Raw genomic sequence first — 21,127 nt, 5'->3', positions numbered from 1 at the left:
AATAAAAAAATAAAAAGACGAACCATCTAATTGATTTCCAAATTTTCAAAGTCGGAAAAGTACTCGTACACATAAATATAGCACATCAACTAACAAAAGTAACTTCTTTTTAAAAATATTAATGACAAAATTAATTCATTCAAAATTTCAAACCCCCAAATCGAAAGTTGAAATTGGTCTAAATCTAATAACAGTTTATAAATAATGATATATATATATATATATATATATATATATATATATTGATTAATATCAATTGCGAAAATTTTATTATAGAATGATGATGCAATTTTTGAATTAATTATTACATTATCAAATTAATTATTTTGTTTAAAATCTTAAATATTGATTATTTTTCGTTGAAGTTTAATTTTATTGAGTTTGTTTTCATTTTCCCGTCTATTAAGTGAATATAAGCATGATGGGATAGATAAATCGAAAGCAGGTGTTGGTGACTTGAGGATTAAGATTCATTAACCAAAGTGTTGTTTAAGGTTATTCTACATTTCGATAAAAAAAAAAAAAAAAAAAAAAAAAAAAAAAAAAAAAAAAAAATCTATTTCATATAATAATAATAATAATAAACAAATTTGACTTTTTCAATAATTCGTATGATTAATGCTTTTTCTCATTTAATGATGAGTTAATATGTTGCTCAACTCAGAATATTAAATCATTTTTGGAGTCAATAAAACTCTCCTGTTTATTACAACCATCAAACTGCAGTACTTCTTTGTCTTATAGACATAATATTCTCCGAGGTCACAAACGAAACCCCGCTTTCCCCTCTTCGGTGCCTTCGTCATATTTTTGGAAATATTACTATGAATCACATAGCAAACAATTCACTTTATGGTTCTATCACATTGTCTTGTACATATCATGTATGAAACAATAACCCCTATTGTAAGCTAAGTCAAGATTCTCTTGATTTATTCTAGCTTTGAGCTAAAATGCTTAAACAAATTCATCACGACTACATGATGAACGAAAAATAAAGAACACTAACATCAAAGGCGGAGCCAGGTGGGGGCCAGGGTGGGCCAGTGCCCCCCCTCAATTTTTGAAAATTATTTTTTAGACCCAAATTTTTATATTTTTTTATAATTTTACCCCTAAATTTTACTAATAATTATGTTTTTGACCCAAATTTGTAAGTTTTTTTTCAATAATGCCCCTCCTCAAAAATATTTCTCAAATGTGCCCCCCCTTAATTGAAATCCTGGCTCCGCCACTGACTAACATAACATAAGCAATTCATTCATACTCCTACAAGGACACACATTACACATGTAGCCCCATAAAAGGCTTTATTTTAAAACACAACACTCAACAAAGACACGTACTTAAACAAAGGACATGACATGATAATAAAATGACAAATAAAAAAAAAAGCCATGAAAACCTAAGGACCAGTGACGGGGACGGGGACGGGGACGGGGTTGGGAACCTCAACTCCGGGGTTGGGAACAAAAGTGTCGTCAGTGCCGGGCACGGAGCTTGGTGGGCCAGAGTAAGGCCTGGGGCCCAAGTTATGTCCGGGCAGCATTACACGGCCGATCCCCGGGATGAGCATGCTTCCGTCGTTGGGGTCGATCAGCCACTCCGGCTGCTTCACATCCCGAGCGCCGGCGGCCGAGAAGGCAATTCCGGCGATGATGAAGAGGAAAGCAATGAGAGAGGGTTTTGGTTTGTAGGCCATTTTTTTTTAATTAGTTTGCGGATGGTGAAGATGGGAAGAGAAGTGCTCTTCTTTTATAAGGTGAGTTTGGTGTGGATTTTGGCGGTGATTAAAGGAGTGTTTGTTTTTTTTTTTATTCAGCGGCTCTTTACGGCTATTTATGAACACCATTTATTCATTTTCCTTGATGTAACTCCAAAAGACTCAGGTCACCAGTAGTAGTAAGTTACTAACTGTGGTATTAAACCCCATGCACAAAGAGACTGAAACTGCCTTCTGTTTTCATTCTTTTATAGTGAATAGTTTTATTGATTTGGTGTCCTCTAATTATGGCTATGACTAATGAAGTTCTCTGACGTAGTGGACCTCATGATCACGATCATCATTTTATCTCACCACTTCAAAGAACACATCATTCAATTATTGAACCAAGATTAGATGATTATTACTTTTTTTTAATTAGATTAATAATAAAGCAACTCCATCATGAAGAGAGTAGAATCCAAGGAATATCACTATGGATGCTGAGATTTAAAATAAATCAACAAATAAATAGACGATCTGTTTCAAGATAGAAAATGCTACGAGCAAAACAAGATCAAGAACTGACGTACAACTCACGTAACCCGAATGATTGAGGCTGCTCGGAAGAAAAAGAAACTCTCGTATTAGAGAAAACCCCCCACTGCATTTTTGTACATAGTTTTAAGAAAGAGAGAAATAAAAAAAAATGTTCAGGCACTCTTAGGCCGTTCCTGGGAGAATCTGGGAAGCTGAACAAGAGAGTTGACTCTGGTGACACCTTCCAAGCCAGACCAGTCCTGATCCTCGGCGGAAGCTTCTTGGAATATTCTCCCGAAGCTCTCGGTATCGTCGCCGGATCTGACGGTGAAGTTGCGGTGCAGACACGGCTCGGGCCTCAGTCCACCACCGTCCGACTCGGCCGCGTTCTCTGAGTGGTAGCTCTGCAGAGCCGAGGAATAGCAGTGGTCTTCGTAGTCCGACTCCCCCGAGTCCATCTTCCCATCCAGAAACAGGCAAACCACCGCACAGTCGTCCATTTTGGAAGTTGGGTATTTGAGCTTCCATTCTCGGGCCGCCGAGTCCACCACAATCCTCGCTGCCACCGATCGCGCCGGTGCCGACGATACTATCTCCACCACCTCTTCGTTGCTCAACACATCCCACACCTACCAAAAAAATAACGATCTTTGACCACAATGAAAGAAAAAAGAATCGCTTCATCCCGTGCAAAAAAATTTGCTAATCAGATTTGAAAATGATCCATGTAGTATGTTTTTTTGAATATTAAGGGAGCTCTTTGATTGAACAATCATAGATCTGGGTGATTCGAGCTTGGCTCTCCTAAAACATTCCTTGCCTTATGCTCTTATTATCTACCAACTATTAGTAACTTCTAATCATTCTACGTTTTACCCCTAAACCATGTAGTTATTAAAACTCTGCACTTTCCTGTGCGCCAACAGAGAGACCCGAATAATATTGGCTAGTACTGAATGGCAAGTTAAGCTAGCACTAATCTAATTTCGGATCCTGAATCAAGCATTAACATAATTTCATGAGAATGCTTAGATATGAATCAAAATTACGAGGTTGCATAAGCTATACATGACGATCTTCGACCAGAGTGAATAACAAAAAAGCGCTTCATTCGGTCAATACTTTTGGTAATAAGATCTGGACATGATCCATGTAATATGTTTTTGGATATTTAGGGAGCTCTTTAATTTAACAATCATAGATCTGGGTAATTCGAGCTTGGCTCTCCTTAAATATTCATTGCCTTCTGCTCTTAATATCTACGAACTATTAGCAACTTCTAATCATCCTACATTAACCCCTAAATTATGTACGCATTATTAAATTTTGACATGATACCGTGCGCCAACAGAGAGACCGGAATAATACTGACTAGTACCGAACGGCAAGTTACGCTAGTACTAGTCTTATGTTGGATCCTGAATTAAGCAAACCGTAATCTCAAGAGAATGTTTAGGAATGAGTCAAGTGGCGAGATTACTTGGTTCCATAAGCTGTACAGTTTGGGAGGAATTGATTCATCTGGTGCTTGTTATTTTAGGAAACTTATCAGCTAGAGAATATAAAAGAGTACGGTGCCAGCTATTATTCTTTCTGATACTTCTAAACTGACCCACCATTTGGCTTTTCAATGAAAGCTCTTTGTACCAATAAATAAAACATTAAATAGTAGCAACAATCATGATTTGTGTTTTTTCACCCGTTTTTGTGAAAGTAAACAATGCGAAAGGATGTGAAAGAGAGTTTTTTTTTTTACCCCGTCTGAAGCGAGAACAACAAACTGATCTTTGTCGGTTAATGTACGATGCGAGAATTCGGGGATCGAGATCACTCCATACTCCTTCAAACAGAAATCCCCAAAGGCTCGAGCCATGGCCAAACCCGGCGCATTGTCAAATGGCAACCACACCCGAGGAACTTCCGGTTCATCTTGCAACGCGAAAACCCGACCTTTGCATTTCTTTATCCTCTCTGCTTCCCCTGAAAAAAAAGTACAACAAATTCAACAATAAAACCACCAGACAATTGAAAAGAAAGCAAAAAGAATGCATTTCTTAAGGTTTCTCGTACTCGGCAGATCCGGCTTTAGGTCAACGGTCAACTGGATCGCCACCATAGAATCGCTGCCATCTCTAGACCCCAGGATGGCTCTCGAATCGCCAATGTAACCCATGAAGAGATCCGAACCCTGTTTGACTATAGTCACGGCGGTGCTACCACTACAGAAACAATCCAAATTCGGGTGAGACCTTAGTTCTTTGTCCATCGACTTGTACGACTTTAGGAAAGCCTCTCTCCACACTGACTCGAGCTCCTCCTCGGGCGATGAGCAGTCTTTCTCAATGCGATCTGAATCCGCCGCATTACCTTTGAAGCAGGCATTGGTCGGCCCGTTTTCCCTCGACTGTTGGGATTTCAAGAACGACATGAGCTTCAACGGAAGATTGTCCCTCACTTTGCGAGCGACCACATGGCCGTGCGGGCCGTGCCCATCAAACACGCCGCAGAAGATCGCATCTTCCGATATGAAATCCTACAACCAAAGACCCCCTTATCAATCGATCACAGTCAAGCAGTACAATACGAAAAACAATAACACACAAATGTAGATGAGAGAAATTCACTATGTCGAAAAATTGGTCATAAGCAGAGTTGTGGGTATCGTGATTGCTCAAGCTACTCAGCTCACCAAAACTCTTAACCCGAGACATTGCACTTCATCAATGCTTAATTAACATAGAAACTCGCACATATATTTTCTAACTTAATTTTTCATAGCTGATCTAGACAAGCACGGCCATAATAAAAGAGTTTTGATCAAGGAAGCAATTACGAAGAGAAGAACTCACTTCCCAAACTATCATGGCGTCCTGGTTGATGCCCTTTCGGCCTTGCTGAGTGAACACGCAAGAAGTCCGGCTCTTACCGTTTGAGAAAATCCGGTTGGGGATTGAAGCCAAGTGCTTGTGAGCCACGACATGATCGGAGAACGTCCTGTTCCTCCTCCTTTGACCGAAAAGTCCGACGTCGCAACAACTCGGAGACACCGCGTCTCCATTGCTTTTGCTACTACAACTGCTCTTACTACTACTCGACACACAACCGCCCATTTTTTTTTTTTCTCACATGAAATGAATATCCAAGATCATCTCTCAGGTTGGTCAACGATAATTCTGTGAAGGGAAAGAAAGAAAAAGATTGAAACTTGTTATTTGAGAAGAACCAAAAGAGAGACTGGAGACTCAGAAGCCAAAGCCACTTTACAGCTCAGTGTTGAAAAATGGGAAGATGGATTAATCGTATCAGTCAAATATACGACTGATTAGCAAACAGTTGTTAATTCAATTGTTTAATCAAAAACCAAAAGAACAAAACTTATTTAACAATGTAGCATGTGAAACAGGGAATAGAATATATTTTGAAATGAGGCTGGCTTGACCTTTGACCATTTGTACTTTTATCATGACTAGCATTGATATTATTATTGCATCATGTGGAGAAATTGTTTATTTAAAAACATAAAAATAAAGGTGGTGAAATTGAACACTTCATTCAATGGGCTATATTATATACATCTTGAAAGAAAAAATTAAAATTAGCTGGACAGAAATTAATAAATTATCTGAAATTATTAATCTTAATGGGTATCTAAAATAAAATATAAAATGACAAAATAAGACTAAAACATTAAATGCTATATTGAAAACGGTGGTTTTAATCTCCAGTGTATAAAATAAAAACCAGAACAAGACAATGCGAGTGAAACTTAGGGAATCTCTATACAATGACGCGTCCCAAAATAAACTCCAAAGTGGACGATCTTAATATATTCAAAATAAAGAAAAAAAAAAATCAGAAACATCGATTTCTCTTTCTGGAGAATCTACGCTATTGCATGAATGTGCGGTTTCGTTTCAGCTAAATCAAACAGATCGAAGACCGAATATTCAAAAAGATGTATATGCTTTTTTTACCCTATTTTAAAAGGAATACTTAAAAATACAATAAAAGCAAAGGCTTTAAATAACACGCAAATAAAGAAGGCTTACTTTGACTTAATAGAGTATTAGAAAACCTACACGGGAATAGATAAGAATAACTATTATACTACTTACGGTTCAGAAGCAGAGAGAAAATAAACATAATTAAATTTAGGATTTGTAAGAAGAAACGAGGTGAAAAAAAAGTAGATTTGTACAAACTTTTGCTTTTCCACCACTAGGATAGACAACCGAGAAGAATTACAGCTTTATTTGCAAAGGGGAAATAGTAAGTTGGAAAATGTGATTTTGTCAAAAACAGAATCAAGCGCTTAGTAATTTGCACACACAATTATACAAAGGAAAAGATACAATATGAAAAAGCATAAAGAGACCCACAAAATGCTATGCTTTCAAAATCGAAATAGAGCATTGAATAAAACTCACTAATTTTTCATTTATGAAAAAAGAAAGAAAAAAAAAGGGAGGAAACTGAGTGGTATGTGGAGACAAAAACAACTGTTTTCAAATCGGGGTTTTTATTCGACGTTTAAACAGCCTAAAATCCAATGGAGACGGATAAACAACGGACACTACACGCAGATCTTTGAAGAGGCAAGTAATTAAATGATTTAACATTCAGGATCAAAGACTAACTGTGCAGAATAATATGATCATGATTCACGAGTTTCAGCACACAAGATACCTTGGAGATGGATCGGCAAAGAAGTTGAGGATGTGTGAGAGAGAAGGCTGAGGTAATATCTGTTTAGAGAAATGGAGAGATCAACGGAGAGAGAGAGGGTTGTGGCGCAATAAATGCAATGTGGCTAGTCAGAAAAGTAAGAAACAGAGTAAGTGTATGCGAGAATGTGATATATGTGTAGGTGTTAGAGAGAGAGAGAATTGTTATGATGAGTTTTTTTTTCTCCTTTCCAGAGCGATTTTTTTTTTTTTTTCCTTTCTAATATATTAAATATTATTTATCGGCTTGATATTTTTTTGAGTTACTTGCCTTTTGCCAATAGTTGCCAATGTAATTGAGATCAAGTCATTCACTCACCATTACTTAACTGCACGCTCTTCTCTTGGCGCGTCCGTCAAGGTTTTTTTACGTAAATTGCATATAATATATTAAAATTAAATTCTCCGCAGTTTTCTTCGAATTTGCGCTGTTTTTGAAAGACTTGAACGAGAGAACTGATTCTAACTTCCAACACTTAAAAGGAAATTCCATTTCCAATAAACCACCACCCATTTCTTATTAGAAATGGTATTTCTATTAGGCATTTTGATGACTTCCATTGCTTATTGGAAATCGAATTTCCGTTAAACTTAATGGAAATCCATATTTCCATTAACTTCCAATGAGGAATTAAAAAAAATAAAAAATTAAATTTAAATGATAAATGAAAATGACTAAACTGTTAAAATTTTTAAAAAAGTACTAATATGTAAACTGAATTATATAATGAAAATTTTAAAAACTTAACTATATAATTAAATTACATAAACTAAACTATATAATAAAAATTAGATGAAAAATTTAATTATGTAATGAAAATTTTAAAACCTAACTATATAGCAAAAATTAGAATATAAACTTAAGCCTCCCTCAATTATTTTACACTTTTATCCCATTTTATACCTTGAAAATTTACAAAATCATTTCAAAAAGTATTACTGAAACAAAATCATAGTCTAAATGTGGGCGGCTGGAACAAAATAAAATAAGTGTTGTTTAAAGTAATATATATATATATATATATATATATATATATATGTATATATGTAACAGAGAAAGCTGGTGCTTTCAAACTTTAACTTTTTGGACATATTCACGGTTATGGTTTCTTTCCTTCATATTTGTCAGCCAGATCAGTAATAGGCATGCTGAAAAAAGACTAAACTGTAACCATTTAAAAAATTTAGCCCATACAGATATAAATATATTCGTTACACACACACACACACACACACACACACACAAAGCGACGGTGCTGCTGCCTCTTCCGACGCGTGTCAGAACGATTTTTTCCGTCCGTCAGGTTGACGGTACACAGATGTACCGTGAGGCGCGGGACAGTGACGGAAATTCTTCCTTCCGTGTTTCTATCGTCCGAGAAGCCAGGATGACTTCCAACCAGCGGTTTGTTTATACCAAATGTTATGCATTCGTCCTCTGTTTCGACGAAACGAAGCGCATGTCATACGAGCGACGCAAAAAGTTTACAATTTCGGAGTAACTAGAGCACAAAAAAGTCAAAGGAGCTCTACGAAGTCCAAAACCTTTAAAAGAACTCAAAGCAAGACACGCCGGGCAGATGACTCTGGCTGGCCATTTCTCACTATGTCGGCTTCCTGCCTCGGTCGACCATCCTGACCCGGCCGGTGTCTCGCCTTGGTCGGTCCACCTTCCATGGTCGGCCTTCCTCCGCCTTGGCCGACCATTCCTCGCGCCACGTCGCCGCCCTCCTGCTTTGGCAGGAAAACCTACCATGGTCCTGTCATGCCACACCGATCCCTTGACACCAGCTGGACGAGAGACTCCTTACAAGGCCATGTTTCCAAGCCGATCACACTTGCTGCTCTCTTGACCCAGTGACCGGTCCACAGACACAAGGGCATCCCGGTCACGCCAGTCGGAAAAGCTCCCACAAAGACGAACTGCTACCCTCAAAACGCTCTAGCTAGCTTGGCATAGTCGCGAGCCGATTATACCTCATATGATGCCTTCTTAAGATCACACTCTAGGCGGTCCATCAGGGCCATCGACGAGAAGTAGGCATGTTTGACCCGCTGCACGCGAACCAATTCCTACAACAAAAAACTAAGGCAACAACTAAGACGCAAAAATACAAAGCCAACACAAGAATAACAACTAAGGAGACACACCTTCCGAGGATTGTGGACGAAAAATGTGAACAGCTCCGCGTCAGGGGAAGTAGTTTTTGTCAATGGTGCCCACAAGAAGAGTTGTAATCTTTATTTTGTACATTTGATGTAATAAACTCTCATGAAGACTCTTGCTTGTAATTGCCTATTCATTCATTAATAAAGTTGAAACGTTCATTCATTCTTTCTTTGTTTGAAGCTTTATGATAAAACCTTAGTCTTTTAGTCCATAAACAAACTTAACAACTTACGAAGAGACAAATGTAGATTTGCATGAACAAACTCTTCGTAGTTTGCTTAAAACGATATATTCGCAATCTTAGGGTCAAAGGACTATTGACCTCAGTACGATTGTTAGAAGAATCTATGATGTCTGGTTATGAGGCATTGAGAGTTGGAGACTCTATAGTTCTTCTAGGTATCTTCCGAAGGTACTGAATTGACTAGTGCACTTCTAGAGACAAGATAAGAACAAACCATTTAACCTCTTATGTCTCGAAGTCACTATGTATGAATTGCATCATGCTTACCTTAATCCTGAAATGAGACATGTCATTTCACACCTTAGTATTCTCATTTGAGAAAGTCAGAGTTCGGACTCACTATGTGATTCCGAACAGGGCCTATTGGTGAAGTACTAAGTTGTGAGTATGTCATGAGTAACTTTGTGAAGTTCTCATAGATATGGAATTCATGTACAAGATTGCTGAAATGCAATGCATGTCACCTCATGCTTTGTTCCTTGGAGTGTGAATAAATGAACTGGCCAGTGTCCAAATTGAGTCCCGACTCTTTTGGATGAAACAATGTGACTTGTTAGCTCCTCGTCAATACATTGTTTCTAACTTATTCACAAGCGACAAAGGAGTTGAGGAAATAACAGCTAGAAGGGTAAAATGGTAATTTAGTAAATCCCGACTAGCTGATGACATTCATGAAGGGTAAACATAGATAATATTCAGTGGATCCGCTCATCATAATTAGGTCGAATTCTTGAGTAGAAAATAAATTCATTTGAACCGAGAGATTTTCAGTGTCAACTCTTTAGTGGAGTCAGTTGGCATTAAGCTAAACTTGGAAAAGGTTTGTGAACTTTTGAGTCCACGTGTTTAGCTCAAGCTTTGTTCGTTTGGGTCCATGAGGTCACTGTCACGAATCACATCGATAGGAATAGTTAAACTGGAAGCTAAGTCAAAACAAGAACGAAAATAGTTAAAAGGGTATTTTTTTCTTTTGAGACAAAGGATGAAATGAATGTCAAAAAATTTTGACAAGTTCATTTGATGACTTAATGTCACTCGGCCATGACTTGATCATTGGACCTTGTGAATTAATTTCGTTTCATAAGAATTTTATTGAAAATTCTTAATGGGCCTTTTTCATGTTCTCATGAATAAATGAAGAAGTTTCTAGAAGCTCATTCTAGAGACATGTTGGGCGCCTACCCTATAGAGAAATAGGAGAGTTTATTTTGTGCATAAATGTATTTAGATACTTGCCAAAAGAAAAAGAGGAAACACATTTGCATAAGGATGCATAAGGGAACTTCGGCCATGTTGAGAGAAAAGGCAAGCCATGAACAAAATAGGAAACAAATCAAGGCTTCTAGAAGCCTTGTTTGGCCGAGTTTCTCAAGTGGGAAATAAGGGTTATTTTGCTCATGAATATGTGATATTCTATAGAAGAGGAAACTACCTTATTGAAGGTGAGACCTCTCCTATAAATAGGAGCCTCATTTTGTCACATTTCATTCATCCAAGTTTAAGAGATTTGAGAGACTCTCTCTCTAGAACTTGTGGCCGAAATCCTCTCTCTCTCTCTCTAGTTATTTTTGATTTCTTGCTTTGGCACCTAGGTCCTCACTCGACCTAGTGTTTAGCTCTGCGACTTCAAGACTCGTTCTTAAGTCGTAGTGTTTAAAAGTGCCCACTCACTAATTCCTTTATTTCGAGTGATTTAGTGATAGAAACTTTCGTGGTTGCTCGAGGTGCCGAGGAAAGAAAGAGGGACGTGCTGCGAGGGGAGACGAGCGTTTCAACTTTCTAAGAGTTTCTCCAAGATCAAGCTTCAAGAAAGGTTAGTAAACTTCTTAGCTCATATTAGTTTTTAATTACATGTACTTGCACTAGTCTAGGTTAGTAAAAACCGTTTTTACTTGTAAAAGAAATTTTTTAAAATTCCGCCGCTTCCCGAAGCGTTAATTATTTTCTTAAACCCTAGATCGATTCCAACAAATGGTATCAGAGCTATGGTCAAAGATATGCATGTACATGTATTTAAAAATATGAGCTTGAAAATCGTTTTCGAAAGTTTACTAATTTTGTGACAAGTTAGAATTGTTATCTTAGATTTTTTTTTAATTTATTGCTCTTCCCTTTAAATTAAAAACCATGTTGATTTTCTATGAGTTTGGGATGATATTAAAACACATTAGAATCAGTTCTAAAAGTTTTTAATTTTTTATATTGAAAAACGTGTTTTAAAGGTTTGAGAAATTTCGGTAAAATTTTGTGACTAGTTATCTTGTCTTTCTAGTTTCTTTTATTTACCGTATTCGTTTTATGCTTGTTGTTATTTATTTTATGCCTTGTTATTACCTTGCTAATAAAACACAAATAAAAGCTTTAACAACCTTCATAAAACGTTCCGTTACACTCGATTCTTTTTCGCACCTAAAAAGGACTAAGCTTTAATTATTTCTTTTTCTTCGAGCTAGAGTAAACCCGCATTAAAAGTGGCATAACTCTCTGCTCAGAAATCGAAATTTAAAGATTCTTCAATCAAATTAAAGCTCTGTCTATCCTCTGTCCAATTCCACTGGTTTCGGCTCAAAAGGACATCAGAGCCGCCAGATATGGCGATTTTATTCCGAGGTGCGCGGCTGTCTGAAACTCCAGTTTTTTTTTTAAATCCGGATTTTCAAACCCCACTACCATGAGTTATAGAACTCTAATGAGAAAATTTTCTAGAGAAAAAATGTTTTTCATATGATTATAAACATGATGTGTAAGATTAAAAGTTTTGATTTTTGAAAGATTAATTGAAATTGAGTTTTTACAAAACTAGTTTGAATTTTGAAAAACCGTTTTCACTTTCAAACTTGAAAATATTTTGTCATCCAAATCAAATAAGTTTTCAAAACTATATCTATATCACATATGTTCAAAATCTATATGCTCTTGAAAATTTGAGTGGGAGGTCTCCTTGTAGACAAGCCGAAAAATAAAAAGATGTGTAATCTCAAACTTTCAAGTGTTCGAGTGAGTTGAAGTTCACACTTCCCTCATGCACTTTCCCGAAATAGAAAATAGGAAAAGATCGAGTATGTACCTTGTGCCTTTATGCACTAATACGACTCTGAACATGTCGATCTAGGATTCTCTTCTAGTTGTCCGCTATGTCGCTCTCTTACTAGGAAATTTGTTTCCGAACTTATAAGAGTCGATGAACCAACTCCAAAAACTAAGTGGGAGGGTTATACTTGTTGTTTGTAACCCACGATCCCCAACACTAATGAAAGAAGCAATTAACGTGGGACTAAGAGCCGCTCTTGCCACCCTCACTTAAATGGGAGTACTCCAAGGCGTTATTGCTTCGATCATTGCTCAATGAGCTACGTCCGAGAGTGAGACGATGATGGCAAGGCCTCCCCTTAGGGGATTGTTTTTCAAAGTTGACCTTTTGGACTAAGTGGTTGGTTGTACACTTAGGCTCAATCCCTAGTAATCCTCCCTTGAGGCTCTGCGAAAGGATGTGAGTGATCAAACCAATTTAAAAGGTGGCTAGTCAAAATAGATGTATTGACATCTTGGCTTAGCATTAATGATGTGTCATTTACTTATAAAAGGAGATTTTTTGCGGCCTTCTCTTGAGGGAGTAAATTATCGTTTGGTTTATAACACCTTTAGATTTTATAAAAAGTCTTAATAAAACTTAAATCCTAAACCAAAGACTAATCATAAACTTGTTTCAACTTTTATAGGCAATATGTCTCTAAACCCTCTCTCAACCATTCTTTCCTCGAATAAACTCGAAGGCGACAATTACGTCGACTGGAAACGTAACCTCGACATAGTCCTTACTGTCGACAAGCACAAATGGGTTCTCACCACCCCCTGTCCTCAAACGAATGATGATTCGACGCAAGAGGAGAAAGACGCCCTGGCGGCGTGGCTTCGATCCGATGAGATTGCGAGATGCTATATTTTGGCATCGATGAACAATGTGTTGCAACAACAACATCGTGATTACGAAACTGCCACCGATATGCTCTACAATCTCCATGAGATGTTTGGAGGGCAAGGATGTCAAGCTAGGCAACAAGCGGTCCGACAATTCATGAACTGTCGTATGAAGGCTGGAACTCCCGTTAGAGATCATATGATGCTGATCATTAGCTATCTCAACGAGATGGAGATCCTTGGATCTGAGATTGATGGGGAGACTAAAATAGATATGATCTTGGAAACTCTCCCCAAAACCTTTGATACCTTCAAGTTGAATTATTCCATGAACAAGCTAGAGTACACTGTTACCGAGCTCATGAAGGAACTTCAAACCGCTGAGGCACTCACTAAGAAAAAGAGGGCTCAAGGAGAAGTACATGCTACTGCCTCCACCTCTGGATCTAAGAAGAGACCTCGCAATGCCGAGAAGAAGAACCAACCTAAGGTTCAAACGAAGAAGAAGGCGCCAAAGGCTCCGAAGGTGGACAAGTCTAAAGACAAGTGCCACCACTGCAATGAGCCTGGTCACTGGCGTAGGAACTGTCCTGCCTACCTCAAAACCAAATTAAAAGGTATTGTACTTGTTACTGAAGCTTGTTTAGTAGCTGATAATGTATCATCGTGGATTATTGACTCCGCTGCTACTAACCATATTTGCTGCTCCTTGACTGGTTTTAGGAAAAGCAAAAGCTTAGAGGATGGCGACTTCTGCTTCAAGTGGGGTGATGGGAGCGTGGTGTCTGCGAAGGCTTTGGGATCCGTGACGTTATCTTTTGAAGATCGAACTTTAAATTTGAATAATGTTTATTATGTTCCTTCCTTTGGGAAAAACCTAATATCTGTTGCTCAACTTTTCGAGCAAGATTATTATTTAAAGTTTATAAAGAATGGAATTCGTATTTCTTTTTCTAATTCTTTTGTCACTGATGCATGTATGAAGAATGGCCTTTTTTACATCTATCCCACTCAACCTTCTCTTTTAGACACCGAAATAGATAACGATCTAATTAGGGAGCCAAAGAGGATCAAACTTTCTGAATCCTCCGATCTAACAAAATCAACATACCTATGGCACTTAAGACTTGGTTGTTGGAATCGATCTAGGGTTTAAAAAAATAATTAACGCTTCGGTAAGCGGTGGAAAATTAAAAATTTTCTTTTTCAAGTAAAACAGTTTTTACTAACCTAGACAAGTGCAAGTACATGTAATTAAAAACTAATATGAGCTAAGAAGTTTACTAACCTTTCTTGAAGCTTGATCTTTGAGAAGCTCTTAGAAAGTTGCAACGCTCGTCTCCCCTCGCAGCACGCCTCTCTTTCTTTTCTCGGCACCTCGAGCAACCACGAAAGTTTCTATCACTAAATCACTCGAAATAAAGGAATTAGTGAGTGGGCACTTTTAAACACTACGACTTAAGAACGAGTCTTGAAGTCGCAGAGCTAAACACTAGGTCGAGTGAGGACCTAGGTGCCAAAACAAGAAAAATCGAAAATAAACTAGAGAGAGAGAGAAGAGGGGCGGAAACCACAAGTTCTAGAGAGAGAAGCTCTCAATCTCTAACTTATGTGGAATGAATATAATGAGAGGAATGAGGGTCATATTTATAGGAGAAGGGTTGGCCTTGGAAAGAAGTAGTTTCCTCTTATTTTCCAAGCCTTTATGAGCAATCTTTATTGCCCATTCCTATCCAAGTCACACGGCCAACATGTTGTTGGAATCGATCTAGGGTTTAAGAAAATAATTAACGCTTCGGTAAGCGGCGGAATTTTAAAAATTTTCTTTTACAAGTAAAACCAGTTTTTACTAACCTAGACAAAAGAGCAAGTACACGTAATTAAAAACTATTATGAGCTAAGTAGCTTACTAACCTTTCTTGAAGCTTGATCTTTGAGAAGCTCTTAGAAAGTTGCAACGCTCGTCTCCCCTCGCAGCACGTCCCTCTTTCTTTCCTCGGCACCTCGAGCAACCATGAAAGTTTCTATCACTAAATCACTCGAAATAAAGGAATTAGTGAGTGGGCACTTTTAAACACTACGACTTAAGAACGAGTCTTTAAGTCGCAGAGCTAAACTCTAGGTCGAGTGAGGACCTAGGTGCCAAGACAAGAAAAAAAATCGAAAATAAACTAGAGAGAGAGAGAGGATTTTCGGCCAAGTTCTAGAGAGAGAGTCTCTCAAATCTCTTAAACTTGGATAATGAAATATGAGGAATGGGGCTCCTATTTATAGGAGAGGTTTTACCTTCAATAAGGTAGTTTCCTATTCTATGGAATATCACATATTCATGAGCAAAAATCCTTTATTTCCCATTCCATCTTGGGCGCCCAAGGCTGCCTCCTAGAGGCTTTGATTTGTTTCCTTTTTTGTTCCTTGGCTTGCCCTTTTCTCACTTGGCCGAAATTCCCCATGCATGTGTGGGAAATTTGTTTCCTCTTTTTCTTTTGGCAAGTATCTAAATACATTTATGCACAAAATAAACTCTCCTATTTCTCTATAGGGTAGGCGCCCATAATCTTCTAGAAAAGGCTTCTAGAATTTTCTTCACTTGTTCATGACAATATAAGAAAAGGCCCATTTAGAATTTTCAATAAAATTCTTATGAAATGAAATTAATTCACAAGGCCCAATGATCAAGTCATGGCCGAGTGACATTAAGTCATCAAATGAACTTGTCAAAAAATTTATTGACATTCATTTCATCCTTTGTCTCAAAAGACAAAAATACCCTTTTGACTATTTTCGTTCTTGTTTTGACTTAGCTTCCAGTTTAACTATTCCTATCGATGTGATTCGTGACAGTGACCTCATGGACCCAAATGAACAAAGCTTGAGCTAAACACTTGGACTCAAAAGTTCACAAACCTTTTCCAAGTTTAGCTTAATGCCAACTGACTCCACTAAAGAGCTGACACTGAAAATCTCTCGGTTCAAATGAATTTATTTTCTACTCAAGAATTCGACCTAATTATGATGAGCGGATCCACTGAATATTATCTATGTTTACCCTTCATGAATGTCATCAGCTAGTCGGGATTTACTAAATTACCATTTTACCCTTCTAGCTGTTATTTCCTCAACTCCTTTGTCGCTTGTGAATAAGTTAGAAACAATGTATTGACGAGGAGCTAACAAGTCACATTGTTTCATCCAAAAGAGTCAGGACTCAATTTGGACACTGGCCAGTTCATTTATTCACACTCCAAGGAACAAAGCATGAGGTGACATACATTGCATTTCAGCAATCTTGTACATGAATTCCATATCTATGAGAACTTCACAAAGTTACTCATGACAGACTCACAACTTAGTACTTCACCAATAGGCCTTGTTCGGAATTACATAGTGAGTCCGAACTTTGACTTTCTCAAATGAGAATACTAAGGTGTGAAATGGCATGTCTCATTTCAGGATTAAGGTAAGCATGATGCAATTCATACATAGTGACTTCGAGACATAAGAGGTTAAATGGTTTGTTCTTATATAGTCTCTAGAAGTGCACTGGTCAATTCAGTACCTTCGGAAGGTACCTAGAAGAACTATAGAGTCCCCAACTCTCAATGCCTCATAACCAGACATCATAGATTCTTCTAACAATCATACTAAGGTCAATAGTCCTTTGACCCTAAGATTGCGAATATATCGTTTTAAGCAAACTACGAAGAGTTTGTTCATGCAAATCTACATTTTTCTCTTCGTAAGTTGTTAAGTTTGTTTATGGACTAAAAGACTAAGGTTTTATCATAAAGCTTCAAACAAAGAAAGAATGAATGAACGTTTCAACTTTATTAATGAATAGATAGGCAATTACAAGCAAGAGTCTTCATGAGACTTTATTACATCAAATGTACAAAATAAAGACTACAACTCTTCTTGTGGGCACCATTGACAACACATGTGCCTTAATGACATTTGGATTTGTTTCCTCTTTTATTTCTTGCTCTCTCTTTGCTTGTGTGGCCGAATTTCCTTATGGCAAGCATAGGAAATTTGTTTCCTCTTTTTCTTTTGGTAAGTATCTTGATACATTTATGCACAAAATATTCTCTCTTCCTATGGGTATGTTGGGCGCCCATTATGTCTAGAAAAGGCTTCTAGAATTTTCTTCACTTGTTCATGACAACATAAGAAAATGCCCATTTAGAATTTTCAATAAAATTCTTATGAAATGAAATTAATCCACAAGGCCCAATGATCAAGTCATGGCCGAGTGACATTAAGTCATCAAATGAACTTGTCAAAAAATTTATTGACATTCATTTCATCCTTTGTCTCAAAAGACAAAAATACCCTTTTGACAATTTTCGTTCTTGTTTTGACTTAGCTTCCAGTTTAACTATTCCTATCGATGTGATTCGTGACAATGACCTCATGGACCCAAATGAACAAAGCTTGAGCTAAACACTTGGACTCAAAAGTTCACAAACCTTTTCCATGTTTAGCTTAATGCCAACTGACTCCACTAAAGAGCTGACACTGAAAATCTCTCGGTTCAAATGAATTTATTTTCTACTCAAGAATTCACCTAATTATAATGAGCGGATCCACTGAATATTATCTATGTTTACCCTTCATGAATGTCATCAGCTAGTCGGGATTTACTAAATTACCATTTTACCCTTCTATCTGTTATTTCCTCAACTCCTTTGTCGCTTGTGAATAAGTTAGAAACAATGTATTGACGAGGAGCTAACAAGTCACATTGTTTCATCCAAAAGAGTCAGGACTCAATTTGGACACTGGCCAGTTCATTTATTCACACTCCAAGGAACAAAGCATGAGGTGACATACATTGCATTTCAGCAATCTTGTACATGAATTCCATATCTATGAAAACTTCACAAAGTTACTCATGACATTCTCACAACTTAGTACTTCACCAATAGGCCCTGTTCGGAATCACATAGTGAGTCCGAACTCTGACTTTCTCAAATGAGAATACTAAGGTGTGAAATGACATGTCTCATTTCAGGATTAAGGTAAGCATGATGCAATTCATACATAGTGACTTCGAGACATAAGAGGTTAAATGGTTTGTTCTCATCTTGTCTCTAGAAGTGCACTGGTCAATTCAGTACCTTCGAAAGATACCTAGAAGAACTATAGAGTCTCCAACTCTCAATGCCTCATAACCAGACATCATAGATTCTTCTAACAATCGTACTGATGTCAATAGTCCTTTGACCCTAAGATTGCGAATATATCGTTTTAAGCAAACTACGAAGAGATCATTCATTAATAAAGTTGAAACGTTCATTTATTCTTTCTTTGTTTGAAGCTTTATGATAAAACCTTAGTCTTTTAGTCCATAACCAAACTTAACAGCCTTAGTCTGCATGAACAAACTCTTCGTAGTTTGCTTAAAACGATATATTCGCAATCTTAGGGTCAAAGGACTATTGACCTCAGTACGATTGTTAGAAGAATCTATGATGTCTGGTTATGAGGCATTGAGAGTTAGAGACTCTATAGTTCTTCTTGGTATCTTCCGAAGTTATTGAATTGACCAGTGCACTTCTAGAGACAAGATAAGAACAAACCATTTAACCTCTTATGTCTCGAAGTCACTATGTATGAATTGCATCATGCTTACCTTAATCCTGAAATGAGACATGTCATTTCACACCTTAGTATTCTCATTTGAGAAAGTCGGAGTTCGGACTCACTATGTGATTCCGAACGGGGCCTATTGGTGAAGTACTAAGTTGTGAGTATGTCATGAGTAACTTTGTGAAGTTCTCATAGATATGGAATTCATGTACAAGATTGCTGAAATGCAATGCATGTCACCTCATGCTTTGTTCCTTGGAGTGTGAATAAATGAACTGGCCAGTGTCCAAATTGAGTCCCGACTCTTTTGGATGAAACAATGTGACTTGTTAGCTCCTCGTCAATACATTGTTTCTAACTTATTCACAAGCGACAAAGGAGTTGAGGAAATAACAGCTAGAAGAGTAAAATGGTAATTTAGTAAATCTCGACTAGCTGATGACATTCATGAAGGGTAAACATAGATAATATTCAGTGGATCCGCTCATCATAATTAGGACGAATTCTTGAGTAGAAAATAAATTCATTTGAACCGAGAGATTTTCAGTGTCAACTCTTTAGTGGAGTCAGTTGGCATTAAGCTAAACTTGGAAAAGGTTTGTGAACTTTTGAGTCCACGTGTTTAGCTCAAGCTTTGTTCGTTTGGGTCCATGAGGTCACTGTCACGAATCACATCGATAGGAATAGTTAAACTGGAAGCTAAGTCAAAACAAGAACGAAAATAGTTAAAAGGGTATTTTTTTCTTTTGAGACAAAGGATGAAATGAATGTCAAAAAATTTTGACAAGTTCATTTGATGACTTAATGTCACTCGGCCATGACTTGATCATTGGGCCTTGTGAATTAATTTCGTTTCATAAGAATTTTATTGAAAATTCTTAATGGGCTTTTTTCATGTTCTCATGAATAAATGAAGAAGTTTCTAGAAGCTCATTCTAGAGACATGTTGGGCGCCTACCCTATAGAGAAATAGGAGAGTTTATTTTGTGCATAAATGTATTTAGATACTTGCCAAAAGAAAAAGAGGAAACACATTTGCATAAGGATGCATAAGGGAACTTCGGCCATGTTGAGAGAAAAGGCAAGCCATGAACAAAATAGGAAACAAATCAAGGCTTCTAGAAGCCTTGTTTGGCCGAGTTTCTCAAGTGGGAAATAAGGGTTATTTTGCTCATGAATATGTGATATTCTATAGAAGAGGAAACTACCTTATTGAAGGTGAGACCTCTCCTATAAATAGGAGCCTCATTTTGTCACATTTCATTCATCCAAGTTTAAGAGATTTGAGAGACTCTCTCTCTAGAACTTGTGGCCGAAATCCTCTCTCTCTCTCTCTAGTTATTTTTGATTTCTTGCTTTGGCACCTAGGTCCTCACTCGACCTAGTGTTTAGCTCTGCGACTTCAAGACTCGTTCTTAAGTCGTAGTGTTTAAAAGTGCCCACTCACTAATTCCTTTATTTCGAGTGATTTAGTGATAGAAACTTTCGTGGTTGCTCGAGGTGCCGAGGAAAGAAAGAGGGACGTGCTGCGAGGGGAGACGAGCGTTGCAACTTTCTAAGAGCTTCTCCAAGATCAAGCTTCAAGAAAGGTTAGTAAACTTCTTAGCTTATATTAGTTTTTACTTGCATGTACTTGCACTTGTCTAGGTTAGTAAAAACCGTTTTTACTTGTAAAAGAAATGTTTTAAAATTCCGCCGCTTCCCGAAGCGTTAATTATTTTCTTAAACCCTAGATCGATTCCAACAATAGTGACGTTGGAGAAAGTGGAGTGCAGTAATGCCTAGAGCCCTGGATGCATTGCTTCTTCAAGGCCACCACATCAGTCTTCTCGAGAGGTGGATGATGAGACAAAAGAGGCGTATTAGATGGCTGAGAATGGCGATGCACAAAATGAGACGCACTCATTGCCGACTTAGACGAGAAATGGCCTCGCGAGGAACTCCCGACTCGAGTGCCACCTCACCCTGAGAAGATATTGAGGGCCTTGGAGAGCATGCGCTTATGCTTCTGAGGAGGAGCCGTGGTACTCGTGGAGACACGAAAAACGCATAAAGTTAGACACCAACAACAAATCCAAGATGATGTAAAGCTATGCTATGCAAGAAGTATAAAAATCTAATATATACCTATCAGAGCGATAAAAGAGATTACTCTAGAAGAAACCACTCGCATAGAAAGGCCTAACTCTAGAGTAACACCACTTGAAGCCCCGGACAAATCGGGCAAAGCCGAAGGG

At 37.7% G+C, this 21,127-nt stretch overlaps 2 protein-coding genes across 3 annotated transcripts; both read right to left on the bottom strand.

The window, feature by feature from the left end:
* Positions 1-1,405: 1,405 nt before the first annotated feature.
* LOC149408140 (cell wall protein precursor) lies at positions 1,406-1,702 on the bottom strand. The gene has a single exon (XM_089624008.1). It carries the CDS (start codon positions 1,700-1,702, stop codon positions 1,406-1,408), a length of 297 nt encoding a protein of 98 aa, XP_089480134.1.
* A 480-nt stretch (positions 1,703-2,182) lies between these two features.
* LOC149408139 (Protein phosphatase 2C family protein) lies at positions 2,183-7,149 on the bottom strand. 2 transcript variants are annotated; one of them, XM_089616247.1, is made up of 5 exons: positions 6,929-7,149; positions 5,169-5,415; positions 4,313-4,775; positions 3,999-4,222; positions 2,183-2,871 (listed from the first exon to the last, which is right to left on the bottom strand). In XM_089616247.1, exons 2-5 carry the CDS (start codon positions 5,298-5,300, stop codon positions 2,416-2,418), a joined length of 1,275 nt encoding a protein of 424 aa, XP_089472373.1. In that variant the 5' UTR covers positions 5,301-5,415; positions 6,929-7,149; the 3' UTR covers positions 2,183-2,415. The 2 variants fall into 2 exon arrangements, with proteins under 2 accessions (XP_089472373.1, XP_089472372.1); XM_089616246.1 differs by having other exon boundaries at positions 5,092-5,415; positions 6,929-7,148.
* Positions 7,150-21,127: the final 13,978 nt, after the last annotated feature.

This window comes from Urtica dioica, chromosome 1 (assembly GCF_054948205.1).
Source record: "Urtica dioica subsp. dioica isolate 48M chromosome 1, U.dioica_male_clone48M_v1_H2, whole genome shotgun sequence".
NCBI classification, from domain to species: Eukaryota; Viridiplantae; Streptophyta; class Magnoliopsida; order Rosales; family Urticaceae; genus Urtica; species Urtica dioica.
The sequence above is the reverse complement of the archived record's forward strand: the minus strand, read 5'-3'. Positions and strand labels throughout refer to the sequence as shown.

Bases quoted from the DNA above. Each gene is read 5' to 3' on its own strand.
- LOC149408139 (XM_089616246.1), bottom strand. From the start codon at position 5,352: ATGGGCGGTTGTGTGTCGAGTAGTAGTAAGAGCAGTTGTAGTAGCAAA. The intron at 4,223-4,312 runs GTACGAGAAACC...CTTTTTTTTCAG, and splicing joins CCTAAAGCCGGATCTGCCGA to GGGAAGCAGAGAGGATAAAG. The intron at 2,872-3,998 runs GTAAAAAAAAAA...TTTTTTTGGTAG, and splicing joins TTGTTCTCGCTTCAGACGGG to GTGTGGGATGTGTTGAGCAA.
- LOC149408140 (XM_089624008.1), bottom strand. From the start codon at position 1,702: ATGGCCTACAAACCAAAACCCTCTCTCATTGCTTTCCTCTTCATCATC.